Source organism: Phoca vitulina, unplaced genomic scaffold, assembly GCF_004348235.1.
Source record: "Phoca vitulina isolate PV1807 unplaced genomic scaffold, GSC_HSeal_1.0 scaffold3, whole genome shotgun sequence".
NCBI lineage: Eukaryota > Metazoa > Chordata > Mammalia > Carnivora > Phocidae > Phoca > Phoca vitulina.
In genome coordinates, this window is record NW_022589706.1 from 27,702,928 (window position 1) to 27,728,556 (window position 25,629).

General features: G+C 39.8%; 2 protein-coding genes across 3 annotated transcripts; one reads left to right on the forward strand and one right to left on the reverse strand.

Moving 5' to 3' along the window:
* Positions 1–386: 386 nt before the first annotated feature.
* RPL9 (ribosomal protein L9) lies at positions 387–4,883 on the reverse strand. Its single transcript, XM_032400216.1, has 8 exons — positions 4,823–4,883; positions 4,326–4,372; positions 4,121–4,236; positions 3,537–3,632; positions 2,419–2,551; positions 1,084–1,164; positions 745–859; positions 387–483 (listed from the first exon to the last, which is right to left on the reverse strand). Exons 2-7 carry the CDS (start codon positions 4,369–4,371, stop codon positions 753–755), a joined length of 579 nt encoding a protein of 192 aa, XP_032256107.1. The 5' UTR covers position 4,372; positions 4,823–4,883; the 3' UTR covers positions 387–483; positions 745–752.
* Positions 4,884–4,946: 63 nt separating this feature from the next.
* On the forward strand, positions 4,947–21,271 carry LIAS (lipoic acid synthetase). 2 transcript variants are annotated; one of them, XM_032400213.1, is made up of 11 exons: positions 4,947–5,113; positions 6,225–6,397; positions 7,725–7,818; positions 8,990–9,070; positions 11,180–11,336; positions 11,423–11,480; positions 13,603–13,731; positions 15,789–15,934; positions 17,447–17,517; positions 18,285–18,396; positions 20,548–21,267. In XM_032400213.1, the coding sequence occupies exons 1-11, from the start codon at positions 5,069–5,071 to the stop codon at positions 20,601–20,603; spliced, it is 1,122 nt and encodes a 373-aa protein (XP_032256104.1). In that variant the 5' UTR covers positions 4,947–5,068; the 3' UTR covers positions 20,604–21,267. The 2 variants fall into 2 exon arrangements, with proteins under 2 accessions (XP_032256104.1, XP_032256106.1); XM_032400215.1 differs by lacking the exons at positions 7,725–7,818; positions 11,180–11,336; positions 11,423–11,480 and having other exon boundaries at positions 20,548–21,271.
* The last annotated feature ends 4,358 nt before the right edge of the window (positions 21,272–25,629 follow it).

Below are 25,629 nucleotides of genomic sequence, written 5' to 3' on the forward strand. Positions count from 1 at the left end.
GAAAAATCTCCTGTTTTATTCCTTGTTACTGTTCTTAGCACACTACAATTTTCTTCTGAATGGTTTAACTGCCCAATAGTTGGAAAGGATTATTGGTTTAAGAAAAAGCCCCAGGGGCGCCTAGGTAGCTCAGTTGGTTAAGCTTCTGCCTTTGGTGTAAAACCTTAACACCAAGAGTTATTATAAGCATAATCAAAATGGACAATTCTGAAATAAATATGGATTTATAGCCAACCCAAAACACATCTTCACGATCCCAGTGTCCTGGGATGGTGCCCTGCACTGGGCTCCCTTGCTCAATGGGGTCTACTTCTCCCTGTCCTTTTGCCCCTTCCCATGCCCACTCGTTCTCTCACACAGTCTCCCTCAAATAAAATCTAAAAGAAAAAGGCCCAAACCAGTATAGCTTTTATTGCATCTTTAAAATATCACAAATAAGTCTGAAAAATCATCTGGCACCTTGTTGTTTCTGTAGATGGACAACTGTAAAAAGAAATAAAAAGATCTGTCAATTCCCATCAATACCCTCCAAAACAAGTTCTACTCTAAATAATCTAAAACAAGTTTAAGATTCTGACTTACTAGTTCATAGTAAAAATGCATGTCACTTTTCTTACTCTGCCATTTACTGTGTTCCAGAATGTAAGTCATTTTCTGCCATTAAAACTCCAGTTTCAGACTTAGTAAATTAAGACCTCTAAAACTAAAGCAGTAAGGAAACTTACAGACACTGCAAGAACCTACCTTAGATCTTATTCATCAGCCTGCTGAACTGTTCCTTTTTCAGAAACATAGATACCATCCAAAAATTTTCTGATATCCTTGTTTTTAACAGTTGTGGCTTGCTGAATCAAAGCAGCTATTAACAGTAAAAAAGATAAGGAAATTACATTACCAGCCAAACTCATCTTAAAATAAAAGGATTTTATTATATGCCATACTTAAAGCCTATTATCTTTGGGGTAGTTTTTTACTTAATTCCACAAATGAAAATGCTCACCAAATGAGCAGAATACCATGTATTCAACTACAAGATTTAAACAAAATTCTATAGGCATAATTAGGCATAGTAAACATACAAACCTGAGTTTGATACAAGTTCAATGTCATTTCCTTCAAGAATTAACTCATCTTTTTGGGCTTGAGATACAGAACAAGCAACACCTAAAAAAGTGAGAAGGCATTCACATAGTGTAAACATAAAATCCAATCTGTACAAAATAATTTAAAAACATTTAAATTAAAGTAGCACCTTATTCCATTTACAATTCCACAGAACAAATGAAACTTCTTGAGATTCTGATTTTACAGGACCTGATTTAATCTGGGCAAAATCTTGTTTGTGCTCCTGCTTGAATGAATCTGTTCCAGAGTAGTTAAGACTTTCAGTGATTCAGGCAAGGAGTGAAGACAGTATTCAGCTAATGCAATTTAGCTGTTCACAGCTTTGTTATCAAGTCTTATTCCTAGGACTCTATAGATTTGGGACCTCTCAAGTTTCTTTTTTATATAAGGGTTCCCATTAAATGCTGTTAACCATAGCTAATACCACACAGTATTTCTGTAAACTCATTAAATGGTACTAAGAATTCTTTCTTCCCACCCCAGTGGAATCAAGCATCAAGAGAGCACTAAGCTTTAAAATCTTCTCATGTTGGGGCACCTGGCTGGCTTAGTCAGTGGAGCATGTTGACTCTTGATCTCGGGGTTGTGTAGAGATTACTTAAAATTTTTTTAAATAAATATAATTTTCTAATGTCTAAAAAAAAATTAAAAACAAAATGTGCTTAATGTTTACTATGTTATCAAGAACTGTTACAAGTTTTAACTCATTTAACCATGAGATGTTCCCAATTTTAGATGAGTAAAATGAGCTAGAGAGGTAGATGATTTGCCCAAGGATGATAGGAGAACTGAGATTTGAACCTAGGCAATGTATGTTTTTGTTTTGTTTTTTAAAGATTTATTTATTTGACAGAGAGACACAACGACAGAGAGGGAACACAAGCAGGGGGAGTGGGAGAGGGAGAAGCAGGCTTCCCGCTGATCAGGGAGCCCGACGCAGGGCTCGATCCCAAGACCCTGAGATCAAGACCTGAGCCGAAGGCTGACGCTTAACGACTGAGCCACCCAGGCGCCCCTAGGCAGTCTATGTTATTAACCACTATTCACACTTTTTTTTAGGATCTCAGTTTGCAAAGAGAATTAAACACAGCTAACACCCCCTGAAACTACTCCAATGCATAAGCCTTTAAAAATCACAATCAGTACGAATACAATATAAAACCTTAACACCAAGAGTTATTATAAGCATAATCAAAATGGACAATTCTGAAATAAATATGGATTTATAGCCAACCCAAAACACATCTTCACAAGTAAACATTTCTAAACCGTATCTAAAAGGTATGCACATACCTGGCCTCATCCGAACCCTGCGGATGTATTTCTCACCCAAGAAATTTCGGATTTCAACAAGAGAACCATTCTCCTGAATAACGACGTTGATGGGGAAGTGAGCATACACAGACCTCATCTTGTAACGGAAGCCCTGTTTAAGTAAACAAACTATTAGCAGAGCTGAGCAATTTGAGACAAATCCAGTTTTCAAATTTTGTAGGATGCTTACATTACTTATAATTTAAAAATGAAACAGTCCTCACATAGCACTCATTGTCAAGATTTTGTTAACAACGGTCACCTGCACCAAACCTTCCAAATTGTATACATAAACATGTTTGATTCTTTTCAGACTGTTTAAGCATTTATTTTACTATTTCCTATGACCACTGTAAACAATGCCAGCTTTTAAAAATGAGAACCCCAAAGCCCTTCATTTTGGACATTAGACTAACATTTACTGACTTACTAAGGTATACCAGATGACAAGAATTCAGACAGGCCCTCTGCCCTCAAGGAACTTAGCCTGGTAGTAAGGGTAAATAGGGGAAACATGATCAATAGGCTTATAATGGAGTTGAAAGGTGCCATTATGAGGTGCACTCTGAAAGGACTGACTTTTAATGCAAAGAAAAGCATTTCAGCAAAGACAGCAACATGAACTTTATCTTAAAGGCGGGGGGGCAGGGTGGGGAGAGGAAGTATAAAGAGAATAGTGACATCAAATATGCTTTTAGGGAAGTAGACAGGGAGCACAGAAAGGAGATCCAGCTTTTTCTATCCCTTCAAGGAGCGGCATGCCAACAAGAAATCAAAGCCTACCTTATGTGCTACATTTTCTATTAAAAAACCAACAAAAAACCCCAACACCACACATCCTGAAGCTGTGAATTTTGTGTGTGGGGGGGGAAACACCATCAGTCTAGTATTAAGACTGTATGGTCTTTACTCACATTTATCACTTAATCTTAAAGACCCACGGATGCCTATTATAAACGGCCAAGATCACCTTTCCAGCTACCTCGATGAATTACAGGCATAATCTATGTTCTGCAGTAGACATTTATGTTGCATACATGCATTACAGCTGAAAAACTTCCCCTTCCAAACCGAAGCAGTCTGATCAATCTGCTTACCAGTGTAACGCCCTTGATCATGTTCTGCACGTGACTGCAGATGGTGCGAACAGTAGCCAGCTCTTTTCTATTTCCCCACCATTTGTCAACTCGGAGCTGTGACAGAACAAAAACTTTGTATGATTCTTTCCAGTAATAACTAGGCTTGAAAGAAAAACCCACTTATTCATGGAATTACTCTAGATTCAACTATTAGCCCTAATTAAAGCAACCACATATAAAGCCCTCAATTATTACTTTTTACTACTATACATCACAGGACCCATTTCACAAGAGAATGTCAACCCAGAAATACTGATTTTTCAAACTGCATCATACTTCACTTGTCTAAATACAGTATGAACAGCATACAACCCTGACGCTAATGACGACTATGGTACTAATATTGAGCTTTATAATCTAGTCAGAATTCGTTTTCCCAACTTCACTAAAGCAGTACCACCAAAACTAGCTCCACTTTTGGACACACAATTTTAAGCTAAAACACTGACCGTCAATTCTGCAATTCCTACAGCAACCAAATTCGGTGCTATTAAATCACTACCTTCCAAACAGTGAATGCGTCAAAAAACCCCGTATCTCACCCTCTTCTTTTTCTTTCCAAGAAGACTGAGTTCTACGTTGATGTGATTGAAGTCCCTTCGCAGGGTTCCTCTGGGTCCCTTCACAATAACTGTGCGTCCCTTCAGAGTGATGTCGACTACGAGAGAACGTATTTGTGAGGCCTCGGAACAAGGTACAAAGCAGGCAGTAAAGACGTGAGAAGAACACAAACATCAGGTCTCATACCATTTTCCGGAATGTCGACAGTCTGATTGCTGAGAATGGTCTTCATTCTGAAACACAAACACCTGGGGTTACGAGGCCGGCGCGGGGCCCGTTTGCGGCCGCACTACCCTGCGCGGAGCTCCACTCCTCCCGGAGCCTGGCAAGCAGAAACCCGCGGCCGGACACAGAGCACCCACAGGGAGCACAGCCCCCGCTGAGTCCCGGCCTGGGAAGAGCAGCTCCTAAGCAGGTATTATGAGCACAGCGGGCGAACTCCCGCCCGGCACAACCCTAGCAGCCCTTTTACGGCGGCGCCAGCCCGGCAAGGCTGAGGGGCGGGGGTAGACCAACAAATCCAATACAGCGCTCGAATCCCAGGGCCACCAGATCCATATGGCGCTCGCCACGCTGGGGAACAACCAACATAGACGCTCCGAGCGCCAGACTCGCGCCCGTGACTTTCCCCGCGCCGATGGCTTCAGATTCCCAAAACCCAAAAAGTTCAGAAACAACCTCACCTCGCAGGAGATGCGGCAAAGAGAGAACGTCTTTCGTCATCACGTTCTTGTAGCCCGTAAGGCCCCTGCGTATGACGTCATGAGCGCGCGACGCTACCAGGCGAAAGCAGCCAATCGCGGAGCAGCTCAAGTCCCGCCGGGTCAGTGGTGGCTCAGGTTGCTTGTCATAAGCCGAGCGACGGTTTGTTGATCTGTCTTTCCCGGGAATTAGCGATCCCTCGACCCTGCTAGAAAAAAAAGAGAGGGATGTCTCTGCGCTGCGGGGGCGCCGCCTGCGCCGTGGGGCCCCGGGTGAGCGGCGGGGCGAGCAGGGTGCGGGCCGGGGTGGAGGGGCTCCCATCTTCTCAGAGCGCCCAATAATAAGGCCAGCACTTACTGAGCGTTGACTTTTAGCTAGGCGCTGATCTAAAATTTTTCATGTAGTATCTCATTTAATTCTCCCGACACACGATCGTGTAGAGTCTCTGGTATTGGTTTGTAGGTCTCTCTGGCAGGCGATGAGGGCTTTTTTTTTCCTGCTGTCAGAGTGATCTGAACCCTGTATTAATTGGAGCATTATAGGAGCACTGCGTTGAGCACGCCAAATTCCTACTTGTGATGGGCTCTTACTTTGTACTAGACACCAGTCTGGGCTATGAGAACAAAAACCTGTGTTCTGCTTTTAGCGGCAGAGTGATCAAATGCAGTAGCAATCCCCCAGCACCCCAACAGGCACTCTTTTTTAATTGTTGAAGGTTCTCTTGCGTTGCATGTACTGACTCATGAATTTTAGTGTTTTGGCTATCTCGTACACGTTTGTGTTCAGATCTAGAAGCCAGAGGTTTCTTACGGTCAACAAATGTATATTGAGTGACTACCGTGTTCAAACATAGAATGCAATCTAGAAAATTAAAACATTAGGTTTGGTTTCCCTCCTTTCAGTTCTCTGAAACCAACTGAGCATTACCTCTACGTTTTAACACCTGTGTCTATCCAAAGCCCAAATAAGAGAGACTTACTGCAAATTTCCTTTTAAACGTCCTTGACTTGACTCAGGAGTGGAAAATTGAAAGCTGTGGCATCTCCAGTTATTATTGCAGTTTAAACTTTATGAAAGACAGACTTTTAGTAGTTAAGTGGGTTACATGAAAGTGTGACATATGTGAGCCAGGTCCAAAGGTTTCCAAATCTATTGTACCTCTAGCAGTAAACATTTAGCTCCCATTCTCTTTTAGGTTTCGTTTGTTCTTAAAAGAGACTTTAATCCTAGATTCTGAGCTCCTAGACAGAGCTTGAAAATTGTTCAGTATAATTTCTCTATCAGTTCTCTGGTTTTACCCTCTCTTTTTAGGTATCTAAATAGGTTAAAACTAAGTTATTTCAAACCCCACTAAATACATGTCTTAACGAACTCTGTCTTTAGGTATTTGGAAGATATTTATGCAGTCCAGTCAGAGCAGTAAGTTCCTTGCCAGATAAAAAAAAAGAATTCTTACAAAATGGACCAGACCTTCAAGATTTTGTATCTGGTGATCTTGCAGACAAGAGCAAGTGGGATGAATATAAAGGAAACTTAAAACGCCAGAAAGGAGAAAGGTAATTGAAATTTTGAGATAAATTCCTTCATTGTGCTTTATTTTCAGATATAACCAAGCCCTAGATTATAATTTTAATCAGACTTGGTATATTTAGTTAAAAATCATTAGAAGTGATAACAGCCATTTACAACAACGTGGATGGAACTAGAGGGTATTATGCTAGCAAAATAAGTCAATCAGAGAGAGAATTATTATATGATCTCACTGATACGTGGAATTTGAGAAACAAGGCAGAGGATCATAGGGGAAGAGAGGAAAAAATGAAACAAGGTGAACCAGAGAGGGAGACAAACCATAAGAGACTCAAATCTTAGGAAACAAACTGAGGGTTGCTGGAGGGGAGGGGGTGGGAGGGATGGGGTGGTTGGGTGATGGACATTGGGGATGGTATGTGCTATGGTGAGTGCTGTGAATTGTGTAAGACTGATGAATCACAGACCTGTACCCCTGAAACAAATAATGCATTATATGTTAATAAAAAAGAAAGAGAAAGAAAGAAAGAGAGGTAACAGACATAGAATAGGTAAATAGCTGAAATTGTTGGAATCCTCTTCTCTGTGCTCTTTGACAGTTTTTCTTCAGTCTTCCTAGGACTTAGCCATCCTATACTACCATCTCCCTTTGTGCATTCAACATAAAATTTCTTCATAGAGCAAACATTATCACCTTGCTACTAGCCGATTTGATCTTGATAAATTTTTCATTGTTACTGGGTATTGTTGCTTCTCCTATTCAATGTATATATGACTTATGGATACCTTGCCTTAATTCAAAAGAATGGTGAGGGAATTTCGCAGAGAGGACAAATTGTTTTGGGAGATACACTACCCAACAACTTCTAGTTCACAAGTGGATGTAAGTCAAGGGGAACCCGAGGATACATAGTCTTCACTCCAAATTTTAGATTTTTTTTCCATTTAATAACCATCATAAATCTGGAATGTAGAGCAGAAAGAACACTTGTGGGATCTCTCCTTTCTCTGAACAAATAGAGAACTTTTGTCATTATTATTCACTGGGGAATGAGATGTTCAAAAACTTCCTCATTCTTTCATGAAGATGGCATTACTTTCTGACTTTGCAAAAGGTAGACATGAGCATAGTGCTCTGTTAGACACAATTACGAGGGTTTTCTGAAGTGGTTTGAACAAGCCTAAATTTGAGTCTCTGTTCTTACTCTTATGACAGAAATTGTAAGAGTTAACCCAGGATTATGGAAAAAAAACCTCTGCACTAAGAATTGTTACAGAGCAAAGTAACTTCAAAGCTGTGTGATTATTTGGGAACATATTTGTTAATGGATAGTTATGTTTGACTTTCCTCAGGTTAAGACTACCTCCTTGGCTAAAGACAGAGATTCCCATGGGGAAAAATTACAATAAACTGAAAAATACATTGCGGAATTTGAATCTCCATACAGTAAGTTTTAAAGTGTTAAATGTCCCTCTTAATTAAAAGTCGTAGTGTTTCTGCATATGTGTAACTTAAAATTTAATAAAACACATATCAAAAACAGCAAGGAAAGTGAATAAAGATGTTTAGGGATGCATTATTATCAGTAATGGAAATACATTTTTTAAGAGATTTTGTTTCTTCATCTGAGACACAGATACAGAGAGAGAGCATGAGCATGGGGAGACGCAGAGGGAGAAGCAGGCTCCCCGCTGAGCCAGGAGCCCGATGTGGGACTCGATCCCAGGACCTTGGGATCATGACCTGAGCCAAAGGCGGATGCTTAACCATCTGAGCCACCCAGGTGCCCCTGGAAATACATTTAAAAATCATTTTCCAGGGGCATCTGGCTGGCTTGGTCGGTAGAGCATGCAACTCTTGATCTTGAGATTGTGAATTCAAACCCCATGTTGGGTGTAGAGATTAGTTAAAATTTAAATTTAAATTAAAAAAAAAAATTTTTTTAGGGACGACTGGGTCACTCAGTCGGTTGAGTGTCTGCCTTCAGCTCAGGTCATGATTCCAGGGTCCTGGGATTGAATCTGGCATCGGGCTCCTTGCTCAGCAGGGAGCCTGCTTCTCCCTCTGCCTGCTGCTCCCCCTGCTTGTGCGCGCGCTCGCTCTCCCCTCTCTCTCTCTGACAAATAAATAAGTAAAATCTTAAAAAAAAAATTTTTTTTAAATCATTTTCCTTGCAAAAGAAACAAAAGGTAATTATATTTCTTAATTTCACACTTAATAGTACAAAAAAAGATTTTTTCCCCTGCAACTTAGGAGATGAGAGGTTTTTTCTATGTTTTATATTACAAATTAAATACATGCTTATTGGAAAGAATATAATGTTAAATGTGAAGCATCATATATGCAATCGCAAATGTTAACTACACCATTTTTATTTTTTAGCATATTTCCATCCAGGCCTTCTTTGCATGTATAAAATATATCCATTCCTATTGTTTTTAATTTAAAAATGGGATCCTGATATATATACAGTTTGACAGTTTAACAGCATTTTTGAATAGTGACTTTCTTCATAAATACATTGTAAAGAATGGACAGTTTAAGATGCCTGATGACTAATTTGCTCAGCTGGTTAATATTTTCAACTTGATTGTATTCCATTCCTTCTTACTCACAGGTGTGTGAGGAAGCTCGATGCCCCAACATTGGAGAATGCTGGGGAGGTGGGGAGTACGCGACCGCCACAGCCACAATCATGGTAAGAACAACCTCAGCCTGTGAAGTTTTAGTCTAGAAACTGAAAGGGATATTTTATGTCTTTCTCCTAAAAATGTGCACTCTGAATCTCTGGCCAGATTTTTTGTTACATATGAATTTATGAGAAAATGAGGGAAAAAAACCTGACAAAATAGTCTAGGCTGATACGCTCTCATCCTTCTCTGAATAAATCTATTATTGATTTTTCCATGTATGTGACAGTTAATCATGTGCTACATTAAGATACCTCTGCTGTTAATTTTTGGAAATGTTATTCATGATTGCTTAACTTTTTCCCCTAAACAATAATAAGCATTTACTTTTCTCTCTATGGCCTGGGGTATAGCTGCTCTTGACAGGGCTGAAAATGGACTGCAGGAAGTAGGTTGAGGTCTCAGGGTTCAGGTCTGCTCCACAGAGCTTTATTCTCCTTAGACCAGCAGGTCTCCAAGCCACATTCTTATCATGAAGAATGGAAAGCACCAGAGAGCAAGCCAACCATCCATGCACATTTGAGGCCTCTGCTTGGTCATGCCTGCTGTCATTCTGTTGGCCAAAGTAAATCACATGGCCAAGCCGAACAGCAGTGGAGGTAGAAGTATAAGCTCCCCCCTCCTCAGTAGGAGGGCCCTGCAAGTTAAATGAAAAAGAGTGAGATGTATAATCTTAATATGGTGGAGTCAGAATTGGCATTAACTGTGCACACTACCATATTTATCCAGAGGGGCTTGGAGATTCAGGTATCGGGGTTAAATCTACTTGTGTGCAACTGAAAGTTCATACTTATCTGGGAATGTCTGTGTTGTACCAGTAGGAGGCTGTTTACCTGAGGAACCAAGGATTCTTATGAAATAGAGCTGGCTGTGGAGCTTATCCAAGTTATAGAACCTCAGTTCTTGAAGGAAGGAGTGATTTTCAACACTCCATGATGGAAATCTCTGGTTTCATCCCTTGCCTGGCCCTTCCCCACTGACTCATGACTGGTTTCTGGGAAGAGTTCATTGTTTCAGTAAATCCCTATGGGATGTTGGGACCATAGCGATGAGTTCACCCCCCTCCCCGGGGGAGTGGGCGTTAAACATAAAGAGGAACTTTTTCCTCCAGATCTCAACCCATCACTTTGCAGGTTTGAAACTCCAGTGGCCCCAGAACATCTGCAATGGCTATGCTTGGCAGGGGCCAGAACATGGTAGTTACCTGTAGCAGCAGAAGCAGTGTCCTGAAGGAAGGACTCAGAGGAAGCAGATTTTACCTGTTTTCTGTTTCATCTGTTTAACAAGGAGCTGTGCCTTCTGTTTAACTCCCACAGAGACCTACATGTTGATATGTTAATTGAATATTTTATTTCCTTTAGAATCATTTAAAAAAATAAAATAAAATCATTTTTATTAATATTAAATAGGTACAAAAAAACTTTATAAACTGTATGTAGGTTTTAAAGAGTAACAGTATAGTAGACAGCCTGATACCTCCAGTTTGAGAGTAGAACATTATTATTATCTTTGAACCCCCCTGTACATCCTTTCCTGATCCCATCACCTTTTTTTTCCTTTAACATTTTTTTTAGTAGGCTTCACACCCAGCATGGAACCCAGCATGGGGCTTGAACTCTTGACCCTGAGATCAATACCTGAGCTGAACCGACGGAGCCACCCAGGCGCCCCTCCTTTAACACCATTTTTAATCCTGAGCTTACCATTTCCTTTTCTTTTCTTTTTTTTTTTTACAATTTTATTTATTTTTTGACAGAGAGAGAGTCAGCGAGAGAGGGAACACAAGCAGGGGGAGTGTGAGAGGGAGAAGCAGGCTTCCTGCCAAGCAGGGAGCCCAATGACGGGGCTCGATCCCAGGACCCTGAGATCATGACCTGAGCTGAAGGCAGACGCTTAACAACTGAGCCACCCAGGCACCCCATCCATTTCCTTTTCTTTCCAGTTTTATTACACATATTTGTATTTCTTAACTGTATTTTGTTTACCTTTGAATGTTTCAAATTTCCTATAAGCAAAATCAAACTATATTCATTTTTTGTAACTTGCTTTATTCTCTCAGCATATGTTCTTTCAGGTCATCCATCTATGTGATTTAAATTATAACATCTCTGTTCTAGTTGATGGGTGACACATGTACAAGAGGTTGCAGATTTTGTTCTGTTAAAACTGCAAGAAATCCGCCTCCACTGGATGCCAGTGAGCCCTACAATACTGCAAAGGCAATTGCAGAATGGGGTCTGGATTATGTTGTCTTGACGTCTGTGGATCGAGATGGTTAGTGCGTCATCATTGCCTCTTCCAGAAATTGGTCCTTAATAAGTTGTGACATCATCTTGAGCAGTGGACTCTTTTGTTTCTAGATTTGCCTGATGGAGGAGCTGAGCATTTTGCAAAGACTGTGTCCTACTTAAAGGAAAGGTACTTGTTTTTACATTTGCTTGTGTAATTTGAGGACTTTTTTTAGCCCATATAAATTCAGTTTCTTTAAGGTGTTTACCTTAAAGCAGAGGTTATTGGGGCGCCTGGGTGGCTCAGTCGTTAAGTGTCTGCCTTCAGCTCAGGTCATGATCCCAGGGTCCTGGGATCGAGCCCCGCATCGGGCTCCCTGCTCAGCGGGAAGCCTGCTTCTCCCTCTCCCACTCCCCCTGCTTGTGTTCCCTCTCTCGCGGTGTCTCTCTCTGTCAAATAAATAAATAAAATCTTAAAAAAAAAAAAAAAGCAGAGGTTATTAACCTTTTAGGGGATTATAAACCCTTCTGATAACCTCCTGGAAATTATGTGGTCTTTTCTCCAGAAAAAGTATATTCAAACATACAGATACATATTTGCATAAAATTTTAGGGATTCAGCAGCACAGACTTACGGACCTTTAGGCCGTAGAACCTGTCCTTCATATTTGAGTGTCAGTTTAAACTTCGAGTAATTCTTAAAAAGATGTATAACACTGCAGTCTTCCCGGCACTAATTTTGAATAAATCATCATCTAGAAGTATATAGAATGAGATAAGTTCTCACATTGTTAAAGTATGCAATGCTTGATATAGATTTTATCCATATTCATATGCCCTGGGAAATTTACCCATGATCCACATTTTATTAATATTTAATCCCATCTATTTAAAAAGTATTTAAAAAGGAGTTATGCTTGCTTCCTACAGCTTAGTGCTAGTTGAGCACCTAGCACTTAGTAGATGTTTTTTTAATGATTCCCCTAGTGTTTTCTAAATTTTTTAATAGTTTACTTTAAAAAGTTTTGTTTGCAACCCACTAAATTGATTTCACAAACTACTGATGAGTCTCAGCTTTACAATTAAAAAAACAGTGAGTTATAAGCTATGTTCTTTCAACATTTCTTTTATCTTATGAGAGGGTATATATGTGGTCCTTTTTACATCTGTTCTCTCAGGAAACAGCTCCAGAAACTTTGCCATTGGGTTTGTGAAAAAATTTATCAGCTGTCCTAGTCATTTCTACTGCTGTCAGAGGGAACAGCACTATGACCTAGTTCACATTTTAATGCTTGAATGCATAGATATAGCCAGAATATAAATAAGAAGATTAATGTTTAACTTGTATTTCATTTAAGCAAAGCTCATGACTCAGCAACTCAGAAAACAGTTTTTAAAACCCACAGCACTTGTGAAATATTTGCCTGAGGAAAGGAGGATGACACTATTTGATGAATTTTTAAAGAAATCAGAATTAAGGCAGTCAAATACTATTTGCATTCACATAAGAATTGTCCCAATTTACTTTCCAAAGAATAAAAAGATATTTTATATTTCATGTTTTAATGTTTATATTTGAATTCTTTTAAGCAACTTTTTTTTTTTTTTAAGATTTTATTTATTTGTCAGACAGATAGAGAGCACAAGCAGGGGGAGTGGCAGGCAGAGGGAGAGGGAGAAGCAGGCTCCCCGCTGAGCAGGGAGCCTGATGTGGGACTCGATCCCAGGACCCTGGGATCATGACCTAAGCCAAAGGCAGTCGCTTAACCGACTGAGCCACCCAGGCGCGCTCTTTTTTTTTTTTTTTTTTTTTAAGATTTTATTTATTTATGTGAGAGAGAGAGAGAATGAGAGGGGGAGGGTCAGAGGGAGAAGCAGACTCCCTGCTGAGCAGGGAGTCCGATGCGGGGCTCAATCCCGGGACTCCAGGATCATGACCTGAGCTGAAGGCAGTCGCTTAACCAGCTGAGCCACCCAGGCGCCCGAGCAACTTTATTTTCTTAATACTGCTCAATAAAGTATAAGTCTGTTAATCTCAAAATTTATTCTGATCATTATTTGCAAGCAGATCTGTTGTAACTGCTATGTACATAATATTTGATGTTCAGGGTTTTTTGTTTTTTTTTTTCATGTAACAGTTTATATATAAACATTTGTATGTTCATGCTTTCTAAAGCATGATTCCCAGATTGGCAAGATTCTAAAGATAACTGTTGAAACTGATACCGAATGAGTACTGGTAATTTCTGTTTTGAGCAATAGTTATGTGAATTCTTTGCCTCAGTTTGATACTTATTTTTTTTCCCTCATAGGAATCCAAAAATTCTTGTGGAATGTCTCACCCCTGATTTCCGAGGAGATCTCAAAGCAATAGAAAAAGTTGCTCTGTCAGGATTGGATGTGTATGCACATAATGTAGAAACAGTTCCAGAATTACAGAGGTGATTTCATGTACAGAGTCACATTGGCAAGTTTGGAGGGCCAGAATCTGCTATCTTTTCTCACGTTTTGCAGGGGAGAACTTTCTATTTGACTTTTACAAAATGAGCTCTCTTTCTTTTCTTAACAAAAGCAACATACACGTATTATAGAAAAATCAGAAAATAAAGCCAACAAAAAGAGCATAAGCATCACCCGTAATATTTCCACCCAGTAATATCAATTACCATAACCTAAGTGTATGTATTTATATGCATGTGTGTATGTTTTGGTGCACATATACATCATGAGCATCTTGTTTTTTTTAAATAGTATCATACTGCAAGTGCCAATGTGTAATTTTTTGAAAGAACGGTTTTTAAAAATAAAAGAAAAAATTATACAAGAGCAACAACTCTGATTGTAATTCTAAAAAGAAAAGACTTTTAGAATATTTAATTTAATTTATTTATTTATTTGAGAGAGAGAGAGTGAGAGAGAGCACAAAATGCGGGAAGGTCAGAGGGAGAAGCAGACCTCCCCGCTGTGCAGGGAGCCCGATGCGGGACTCGATCCCAGGACTCCAGGATCATGACCTGAGCCGAAGGCAGTCGCTTAACCAACTGAGCCACCCAGGCGCCCCAAGAAAAGACTTTTAAAAATACATTTGGCACTGGGGACGCCTGGGTGGCTCGGTCGTTAAGCGTCTGCCTTCAGCTCAGGTCATGATCCCAGGGTCCTGGGATCGAACCCTGCATCGGGCTCCCTGCTCAGCGGGAGGCCTGCTTCTCCCTCTCCCACTCCCCCCACTTGGGTTTCCTCTCTCACTGTGTCTGTCTCTGTCAAATAAATAAAATCTTAAAAAAAAAAATACATTTGGCACTAAAATATGCAATAAGTGATAAAAAAGGAACACTGTTATCTTTCAGATGTATCTTCAATCTCTTAAAAAGTAGGTACTATTCTTTCTAATAATGTTAACAGTTAGGAAAATTTACAGATTGTTATGCCACATTAATGATCATATTCATATTTCAGAAAGATGAAAATTTAAGCTTCAGGCAAGATTAATATGTTTATTTAATTTTAGTAAAGTATATTTGGCAGTGATCTTAATAGCTGCTGCACATTATCTGTGTTATAGAACTTGAAAAAAGTATGGTAAACAATAACCAGCCTTTCCACTAAATCATAAACATTAGGGAGCATAACAAAGCCAATGGAGAAATACTTTCTAGAGTAGTTAGTTCGGTATTGTCAGTTTTTGTGGTTATTTTTAAACTCACAGATTGGTTTCCTTTCTTCCTGTGAGCTGGTCTCTGATTAAAAATAACAGCAAGTAAGTTACACAAAATAAAGATGCATTAGGATTCAAACGTATACTGGATTAACGTCAACTGATCAGCAACTCCTTCCTTTTGGCCTTCTCGCCATTTAAAACGTGGTGGTTTGGCTGCTGTTGAAGTCTGACACACAGCGTATTCCAGCACTGTCATTTCTCATGATACTACCACCAGTGGGTGCCAATTTCCCTGGTTTCACTTAAGAAACATTATCCTTTCCAGTGAAAATTCCAGAATCATGCGTTTTTACCGAAGAGATGTCAGTGTTGTATACTCACCAGCAGAGGGCAGCTTGGTCTTTAGAAAAGAACTGAACATAAAAGTTTCAGACCTCTGAAATGTGGGAACATGTTAAACAGTTTTTCCTTTGTTCGGTGTTGAGATTTTCTTCCACTCTTTTTCTCTTCTCTCTTGACTATCCCTTACAATCACTCATTCTCGGCTTCGAATTTTGGTTTCTCAATGAGTAATTCATAAAGCGAATTATTTCCATTCTAGTTTTCTCTGCCCCAGGCTTGAAAGGCCTTAAAAGTAGACAGAACTACGGGGCCCAGTGAAGCCTGATTTTCTTCACAAAAGCAACAGCTAGATATTTGTGCACAAATGCTAGTATTGAACCACATGATGTAATATAATGTCCAGAATGTCCTTTCCCGGTCTTTTAACTTGCTTGCATAACTATGTACTCAGTTGAGCTTGTGGTTATTCTTGCTGACAACAGCCCTGCTGTTTTCAAGGAAAGTTCGTGATCCCCGGGCCAATTTCAACCAGTCTCTGCGCGTACTGAAACACGCCAAGGAGGTTCGGCCTGATGTGATTTCTAAAACATCTATAATGTTGGGCTTAGGCGAAAATGATGAGCAAGTATATGCAACAATGAAAGGTAAAGAAGTTGGAAAATGAAAACTCTTTTTCATTTAATTTGAGTAATAGCAGGAACTCCATTTTGAAGGCCGTGTTATGCTTCCTCCATAGTCTCAGCGAAAGTGCCAGTAAGAACAAAGTGCAGAATATGATTATAACAGCAGCATAAAAAGGAAGTAGTTTTCTTTTCTTTTTTTTAAGATTTTATTTATTTATTTGTCAGAGAGAGGGAAAGCACAGAGGGAGAGTGGGGAAGGGGAGAAGCAGACTCCCCACTGCGCAGGGAGCCCAACATGGGGCTCAGTCCCAGGACCCTGGGATCATGACCTGAGCTGAAGGCAGACACTTAACTGACTGAGCCACCCAGGCGCCCAGAAGTATGTTTTCTTAGAACACTATGGAATGATATGCAGAAAGGATATGAAATTTGTATCCCATTTTATTCGGTACCCTTTAATCAAGTGAAAATAAGATTTTATCCATGTTTCTTATTTAGTCATTGCATAGTTTTAAGAGCCAGCCAGGTACCAGGAGCTCTGACAGGCAGTGACAAGATGAATAAGATGAAGCCAGGCCTTTGAGGAAGAGCTTACTGGTAACATTGTCACATAATATGATGTGCTTTGGACTTTGCTGAATCTTAGTCTCATAAGCCCATCTGCTTTATGATTCTTGGGCTTTATAAATTGTAAAAAAAAAAAAAAACAAAACAAAAAACCTGTTATTTACATGAGGATCCTTTGCCTACTTGCAGTTATTTATTGGTTCTAAGAGTAACAAGTGCAAATAGTAATTAAAAGCTCCTCTTTACTAGAGTAAAATTACAGTTGTACTAGAAAGATTCTGATACATGAGAGGTCAAATCACATCCTCCAAGCATATCTTGCACAGTTAGTAAAACTGAGTACAGCATGTCTGGTCTATAGTATGAGTGATTTCAGGCCTTTTGTATACCATTCCCTTCCTCTTTTCTGCCCAACAGACTTCTGCTCGAAATACCCTTAACCCTTATTTTAGCATTTATTCCATAGTATTAGAGTTATTTGTCCTTTTTGTCAGCCGCTCATGACTGTCTTACTCACTCCTATGTTTCCAATCCTTTTCATATTCCCTGGCACTTTTAAATGGATAGATACAGTCTTACTCCCCAACATCAGGGTTTTGGGACAGCGTAAAATTCACACTGTTCTGAAGTAAAATTATGCTCAGGGAAATTATGCTTAAATCTACAATTTCAGCATCATAAAAACATCTGCCAATGGAGCGCCTGGCTTCCTCAGTCTGTGGAGCATATGACTCTTGATCTCAGGGTTCTGAGTTTGAGTCCCACCTTGGGTGTAGAGATTACTTAAAAATAAAAAAATCTTGGGGCGCCTGGCTGGCCCAGTCTATAGAGCATGCAACTCTTGATTTCAGGATCGTAAGTTCATGCCCCCTTTTGGGTGTAGTGATTACTTAAAAATAAATTTTTTTTTTTAAGTTAAATCTTTTTTAAAAATCTGTTAATGTAATGTGTGCCTTTTTTCTACAGCACTTCGTGAAGCCGATGTAGACTGTTTGACTTTAGGACAGTATATGCAACCAACAAAGCGCCACCTTAAGGTATTGCTATCTTGAATTACCGAACGTTCACTGGTAATTTGAATTAGATCTTTGTCGTCCGTAGGTACAATTAAGAAGCTGCTGACTTTCTAGTGTAATGTTCCCTGTATATTTCCAAGCCCCAGTTTCCTTTTTATTATCTGCATAAAGCCAACAGATATACTGGCCTGAAAATTGTACGACTTCAGTGAATGTACAGAAAAAGAATTAAATAGTTGGGAAATGGCATTCATTCACACTTGGTCATCTTGTGATTTGTTTTAGAGTGACATGAGAGCCAGAGGTGAAGTAAAAAAGAAAAGTCAGTCTTCTTATTTCTGTATTGGACATTCGTTCGTTCAAGAAACTTTTGTCGAGTAGTGACTCTGTGCCAGACTCAGGGCTGAGCACGAAAGACGAGACAAGACATGGAAGTATGGTCCTCACGAACCTTGTAGACGTGATTAATTCTTGATTCTACCTGTTAGTCAGTGAAGGAGTAATACAGATATGTAATCTCTACAGATAATCTCATCTTTTAGAATAGTTAATGTACTACAAAATTGATGTTTTCCCTCCTCTCTAATTCCCCGTGATCAGGTACTGATAGAGGGGCCCAGTAACCACTAGACAGGTCGTCTGTGAGGAAGGAGAGGAGAAAAGCCTCTGGGCAACTGGGTAGATTATGAAGTGAAAACCATCCTGAATGCATGAGCATAGATTTTCTACAGAATCACAATGATTTAGGGAAATTCTAAAATCTATCTGAATGAATTCTTTAAATGTAGGTTGATGAATACATTTCTCCTGAAAAGTTCAAACACTGGGAAAAAGTAGGAAATGAACTTGGATTTCATTACACTGCTAGTGGCCCTCTGGTGCGTTCTTCATATAAAGCAGGTAAGTTAGACCGCAGGGCATGGTTTTATTTAGACCATAACTTTCCATGTTAAATTTATAATAGCTGTGGTTGCCTTTTATAGGAAAAAATAAATTTTTTTCTGGAACTTCCTTAGGAACTTTGCTCCATAGAGGACATGTTAAGGAAAAATTTCTCTTAAGCCTGTTTTTTCCTTTAAATAAGGAATTCTCTCCCCCTTTCTAGCTCAGCTACTGTGATGAAAGCAGGAGGAATCAGCTTATTCTTTGTGTGGATTTCAATAGTAGGTTATTCAGAAATGACAAATACCAGTTAAGTATATAACGTGGTTTTCTGAAAAATGTATATTCATTCGCCGTCATGCCTGCTGCATCTCTAAACTCCTAATTTCAGATCAGTTTAAATCCTGAGAAGTAGCTGTTTGACTACATTGCTGTTTCTCTTAATATCTCTGTGGTTTTCCTCCCAGAGGCAACAGGAAAAAAATTTGTAAGGTTATTTTCCTTATAGAAATTGTTACTGTTTTTACTAGCTACACTGCAGTTCTTCACCTTTGTAATTTCAGCTCTTATTTTGATCAATAGCTTGAGCTGACTTACGAAAAGAAAAGCCTTTTCCAAGGGATAAAAAGTCATGTGATAATGGCCATCAAAAAGTCTATGAGAACATATCTGAAGCCTGAATTTAATCCAAAAAATGTTTATAATGTTTTCCCTATCAGTTGGACATAACAATTGTAATTTCTTGAAGAATAAGCAGTTATTTTTTGGATCAATCTAAACTACATGATTACTATAAATGATCTTTTAGATGATTGTGTTATATATTGGGTTTAAATCATGGATATATTTAAATTAGGCATGCATTCTATTGGTAAAAGCTAATGTTCATGTATTAGTGATGTTTAGTGTGTTCCTATAAAGAAATTCAGGACATTTCAATGAACTAACAACAGCTTATCCTAGTTATAAAACCCAAGACTTTGATTCAACACTGACTCACAGGATGTGGGGACTTTGGAAGCCAATAAAGTGATTCTTCAAGCAAGAAGAATTCTGCCGGCAAGCTGAAAACCTCTGTAAAGAATAGAACTAACATCAGCTTCCAGAGTGGTTAGAGTAAAGTAAAATCATTTGCAAGGAGTTTTTATTTTGTTTTTTAAGGAAAATTTTTAACATTTATAAGAAAGTAAATTATGAACTTTTTAGTGCTTTTAAAGTTACCAGTAAAAGATCTACTATGTAGCGCATTAGACTCAGATGATGGGCTAGGGCCTAGTAATGTTGGTTCTGCTCCTGCCAGATTTAGATAGGGTCTAGAGGAGCATGGATAACTCTCCATTAGTTGGCTGGGTTGTGAACCTTGGGATTCTTGGTGATTGTGTACACATATGGTCGTTGCAGTTATACGTGTATATTAAGATGACATAGCAAAGTTCATCAGACTCATAAAACCAGGCCCGCGGTGCTGGGCTCTGCCAGTAAGCACTGAGCCGTGCTGTAACAGTGAGAGACGAAATGGAACCCTAATGACCTGAAAAGGGAATGTGCCCCCTCTAAGCAGCTCTCTTAATGCTCAGGCACAACTGAGGGGGTGGGGAGAAAGCCCATTATAAATGAAGAGCTCTTGCTTCCCTAGAGGGGAATAAGCTGAAGGGATTCCATCAGATGAGTCTGCTCAACTGCAATGAGGTCTGTTTTATAAACATCAGATCCAGGCTAATAATGGAGCAGAATTGCTCTCTGAAATGAATTGTGCCAACGGCAATACTTTGTCAGTGGCGAGGAATAGGTAGTGCACATAAAGTGGAATAAATGTTCAAAAGTGTACAATACAATAGAAACAATACGTAGATACAATAGGGTCACCCTTTTAAAATGTTGAATTACTAGAAAGAATTACAGAGACTGTAGTGATAAAAAATTTTTTGTAAGCATTGGGGGAAGAGTTTACTTAAAAAAAAAAGATAAAGCTAATGGGGCGCCTGGCTGGCTCAGTCGGTAGAGCATGCAACTCTTTGATCTCAGGGTCACGAGTTCAAGCTCCACATTGGGTGTAGACCTTAACATTAAAAAAAATAAATTAATTAAAAAATAGAAGGGAAACACTGACGTGTGATTCTGAAATTTACGTTAAATTGGTAGTAATGTGTTTTCATTTTTCCTAAATAGGTGAATTTTTCCTGAAAAATCTAGTGGCTAAAAGAAAAAAGTCCTCTCAAATATAACAAGACCTTCAAGATCACATGAATTGTGAATATCTGATTCCAACTGGTAGTAGAAGTGGTACCAGAATGCCTGACTTCAGTGGACATACCTCAGTCTCTTTGTTTTAAGAAACACGTCGATAGCTGTGCATATTTAATTAAGTAATTCACTTGCCTTTTAGCATATCTTCTTTGTTCTATTAAACAATTGCTTGCTGTGATATCATAAAATATCTCTTAAGAGTTTTACTGTTAACAGTATAATTAAAAATACATGAAAAACTTCTAGAAAAGCTTCCAAGCCTATTACTGTACATCATCGTCACATTTCACTTGTGAAAAATGACATACCGTGATGAAACAGCACAGCTCGAGGGTGATCTGCTTTCTTACAGTCGGCATATGTCCTTAAGTACAGAATACTGCAGCATCACTGGAATAATTTAGAAAGGCTTAAGAGTTTGCATGTTGATTCTTTACATTGGGATGACTGCTTCAGACCTGCAAAATAGTTTCACAATAGTTACTTGGTTAGGACCTCGGGGAAACCAAGATCATGATGGTATCCGAAGACAGGGAAATAGAACCTAAGAAAAAGGGTGTTAACCCTCATTTTACAGTAGTTTGCTATATCCACGTGTACTATCCCATTGATTCCTTCTATTTTTCACACCACTCCAGTGAGGGGGTTGTATGCGATGGTATGACCTGAGGGAGGATTTTCTTTCCCCGGTACTAGAATTCAACTTCGGGCGCCTGGGTGGCTCAGTTGGTTAAGCGACTGCCTTCGGCTCAGGTCATGATCCTGGAGTCCCGGGATCGAGTCCCGCATCGGGCTCCCTGCTCGGCAGGGAGTCTGCTTCTCCCTCTCCCACTCCCCCCTCTTGTGCTCTCTCTCTCTCTCAAATAAAAAAAAAAAAAAAAAATAGAATTCAACTTCATCTTTTGACTCTAAATCCTGTTTTTCTACTACATTCTTGCAAAGGAAGTTTTTAGATGGCTAAAATTATAAAATATGTAATGTAGAAGGCCAGTTTGATTTTGATTTTTCAAATAGGTGAACTAATATTTTTTTTATAAAAGTAATGCATAACTTTGAACATGAGTTACATTTTAATTTAACTCAAAGGAGCCGTATATACTTTGGCTTACTTTCTTTATAGATCCTAATAAATTTTGTTTTGTAAAATTACCCCAACTTTAAACATCTCAGGCAACCTCCCTCCTTAAAATCTGTTATTTCAGGGGCGCCTGGCTGCTCAGTCAGTGGAGCGTATGACTCTTGATCTCAGGGTTGTGGGTTTGAGCCCCATACTGGTTGTAGAGACTGCTTAAAAATAAAATCCTTAAATGAATAAAATAAAGCTTTCAAAAATCTGTTTTTTCACAGGAAAAATGGATTACTTTTCAGATTCTGATTCTATGACATAATCTGGATATTTCCTAATTTTGCACAATGTAGGTGAATGGTAACGAAACATTTTAGCAGCAGAAGAATTTTGTCAAATGAAATTTTTATAGAATTCAATGTAAAATAATTAAAACAGCATTTTATTAGTGCAAATACATGTTACAGTTTCATACAGTTACAGACATATTTGGAACTATATCTAAAAATGCCAATGATAACATGAAGCTGTTTTGTTACAAATGCGGCATTGGGAGTCGTGAGTGATTTGCAGTTTTGGGTCAGCCGCAGCACAGTGTCAAGAAAACCTCTGACTGAGAGGGTGAAATAATAGTGAATTAGACAAAATTTTAAAACACCTACTGTTGCAATCTCAGGATACTCTCCAGTTAAACTTAATCCCAAAACTTGAAAGAAGAGTAGCAGGAAATGTTTGTTTCAAAGTGGAATCACAGGACGCCTGGGTGGCTCAGTAGGCTGTCTGCCTTCGGCTCAGGTCATGATCCTGGGGTCCTGGGATCGAGTCCCCAAGTGGGCTCTCTACCCCCTCCCCTGCTTGTGAGCTTTCTCTCTCATGGTCTATCTCAAATAAATAAAATCTTGAAAAACAAAACAGCAACAACAACAACAAAAGTGGAATCACAAATTGTATCTTCTGAATTTGTTATTTCTTCACTCCTTACTACATAACTGGCCATTATGCCATGACTAGACCATGTGACCAAATACCTGGGTCTTGCTGGACATTTGAGTTAACGTGTAGAGATATACTCCCTTGCACAGCTGTACAAGAATGGACAGGCCTGAATCTTAAAAAGCCAGGGCAGAGCTTTGACCTTCCTAAACAATGATGCATTAATCACATTTAAATGCACAGACATGACAGGAGGTCTATATAAAAATTCTTGATCCAGGGGCGCCTGGGTGGCTCAGTCGTTAAGCGTCTGCCTTTGGCTCAGGTCCCAGGGTCCTGGGATCGAGCCCCGCATCGGGCTCCCTGCTCCGAGGGAAGCCTGCTTCTCCCTCTCCCACTCCCCCTGCTTGTGTTCCCTCTCTCGCTGTCTCTCTCTCTGTCAAATAAATAAAATCTTTAAAAAAATAAATTTAAAAAAAGAAAATGAAAGTGATAAATGCACGTGGTTTTTAAGATACCAAGTAATACAAGAGTCCCAGCCCCTTTTCCAACCACTGAATCTGCCAACACTGAAAACCACTTCCTGTTTGGTGAGATAATAAGTATCTTCATTAATGAAACCAGTTTTGGGGCGCCTGGGTGACTCAGTCGGTTGAGCCTCTGCCTTCTGCTCAGGTCATGATCCCAGGGTCCTGGGATCAGTCCCGCGTTGAGCCCCTCATCCAGCTCCAGCCCTGCATGGAGCTCCTGCTCAGCGGGGAGTCTGCTTCTCCCTCTCCCTCTGCCCCTCCCCATGCTTGTGCTTTCTCACGCGCTCACTTTCTCTCTCTCTAGTAAATAAAATCTTTAAAAAAAATGAAACCAGTTTGGGACGCCTGGGTGGCTCAGTCGGTTAAGTGTCTGCCTTCGGCTCAGGTCATGATCCCCGGGTCCTGGGATCGAGCCGCACATCGGGCTCCCTGCTCCGCGGGAAGCCTGCTTCTCCCTCTCCCACACCCCCTGCTTGTGTTCCCTCTCTAGCTGTCTCTCTCTCTCTGTCAAATAAATAAATAAAACTTAAAAAAAAAAAAAGAATGGTTTAGTCAGGTAATACTAAATATTAGATATATAAATTAAATACTATTAATATTTAATGCTATTTAATATTTAAACAAATTTAAAAAGATTTTAAGTAATCTTAGTAGCTCAGTCATAAAGCACCTGTCTTCGGCTCAGGTCATGATCCCAGGGTCCTGGGATCGAGCACCACATCGGGCTCCTTGCTCAGCGGGAAGCCTGCTTCTTCCTCTGCCCCTCCCCCCCCTTGTTTTCTCTCTCTCTGACAAATAAAATCTTAAAAAAAAAAAAAATGAAACCAGTTTGAATAGGAGTTTCTCTTACTTGAAGCTGAAAGCATGTAACTTCAGAGATATTATCAGTATCAGAGGTATTACATTAACAAACATGAGCACCAGTGGCTTTGCAGAAAAATGGGAACAACATCCCAAAGAAGGATTCAGAATGTAAGCAGAGCAAGGTAACAGGACCAGCCGTGAGAGGGGTGTGAGAACATGCCCTTCATCCCCTGAGGATCTAGCCACACACGCTTTCACGTACATTTGTACTAATAAAATACCATTTCCATCTATTTTAAGTTGGGCTTCCATGAAAATTTCCTCTGACAATGATTCCCTTGCTAAAATTTTGGCCACCGCATTTTCACTTTCAAGAGTTCTCTGATGATTCCTTTTTTTTCTTCTTTTTTTTTAAATAGCATCCTGTTCTTGTTTCCTAGCTGCAAGTTCTTCTATTTTTCTCTCTGAGGATAACTAGTCTTTTGAAGTTGTGTTTCTCCACATTGAGCACTGTCTCCGTTTCCTTTGTTTTATGTCTGCCCTTCGGGTTGAAGGGTCTCCTCAACTGTCTTGTGATCCTTGGCGGCACATGCCCACTGACTGATGAGCCGCCCTCAAGCTGCCAGAATGCTGGGGTGGGGGGAGCCCCCCTGTAGTGTTTGGGGGGAGAGCTAGATTCCTCAGTGAGGGACTCCCAAATGTTTGGATTATTTCTCCAAAGCCATTCAAGTTTAAAAAGATAATATTTTTTAAAATAGCCTTGAGGGTTACTAACTTGGCTGCTGACTTTCTCAGAACTGGGTGAAGAACAGCAAGGAGGATGATGGGGGGGTGTGGGTCTCTGTTCAGCATGCAGGCTTTTAATTAGTTCACTTATTTCCAGGCTGGCATCTCACTAACACCCTCCCTATGTCTGAAACTTTCTGACTCTAGTCTTCCTGAAAATAAACCTCTAATAGCCTACGAGAGTGAGGGGTGGGAATGGTAGTTTCTTTTTGTAGGAAAGAGATCGGGTGCAACGAACTTCCTTACATGTACGGTCTTCCACAGAAGTCCTCTGTTTTCCGCCCCACGCTTAGGCTCCATCCTCTGTGATACCTGGTGCTTCCAATCCTTGAGATCTTTTTTTTTTTTTAAGATTTTATTTATTTATTTGAGAGAGAGAGACAGAGTGTGAGAAGAGAGCATGGGCAGGGAGGAGAAGGAAAAGCAGGCTCCCCACTGAGCAGGAGCCCCACCCCAGGACCCTGGGATCATGACCCCAGCCCAAGGCAGACGCTTAACTGACCGAACCACCCAGGCGCCCCTCCTTGAGATCTTCTAAGGAGCCATTTACCTACACCAAGAAACAGTCCCTTACATGGGCATTGATGTTTCTGCTCACTCTTCCTAAGTTACTCAGGTTCCCATTGCTTTCCACCTAAGAATTTGTTGACATCTCTCATCCATGCATGCCTCCTTTCTCACTCTCTTTGTCTGTTTCTAGCTTTCTCATTCCTTTCCTGCCATTTTATCTTATTTTTCCTTTACTGTCATGTTGGTAAGTAAGCTCGAGTGAGGACTCATTCTCTCATTCAGGAGAGAATGAAAATAGTGCATGTGTTTAATTCAACACATGTAACTGGAAGTCCAGATAGCCTTTTGACTAGGGGCTTTGCTTTAGGGCGAAGT

Bases quoted from the DNA above. Each gene is read 5' to 3' on its own strand.
- LIAS (XM_032400213.1), top strand. From the start codon at position 5,069: ATGTCTCTGCGCTGCGGGGGCGCCGCCTGCGCCGTGGGGCCCCGG. The intron at 5,114-6,224 runs GTGAGCGGCGGG...CTCTGTCTTTAG, and splicing joins CCTGCGCCGTGGGGCCCCGG to GTATTTGGAAGATATTTATG. The intron at 13,732-15,788 runs GTGATTTCATGT...GCTGTTTTCAAG, and splicing joins ACAGTTCCAGAATTACAGAG to GAAAGTTCGTGATCCCCGGG.
- RPL9 (XM_032400216.1), bottom strand. From the start codon at position 4,371: ATGAAGACCATTCTCAGCAATCAGACTGTCGACATTCCGGAAAATG. The intron at 1,165-2,418 runs GTATGTGCATAC...TCACTTTTTTAG, and splicing joins CAGGGTTCGGATGAGGCCAG to GTGTTGCTTGTTCTGTATCT. The intron at 860-1,083 runs GTTTGTATGTTT...TACTGTTAATAG, and splicing joins TGAACTTGTATCAAACTCAG to CTGCTTTGATTCAGCAAGCC.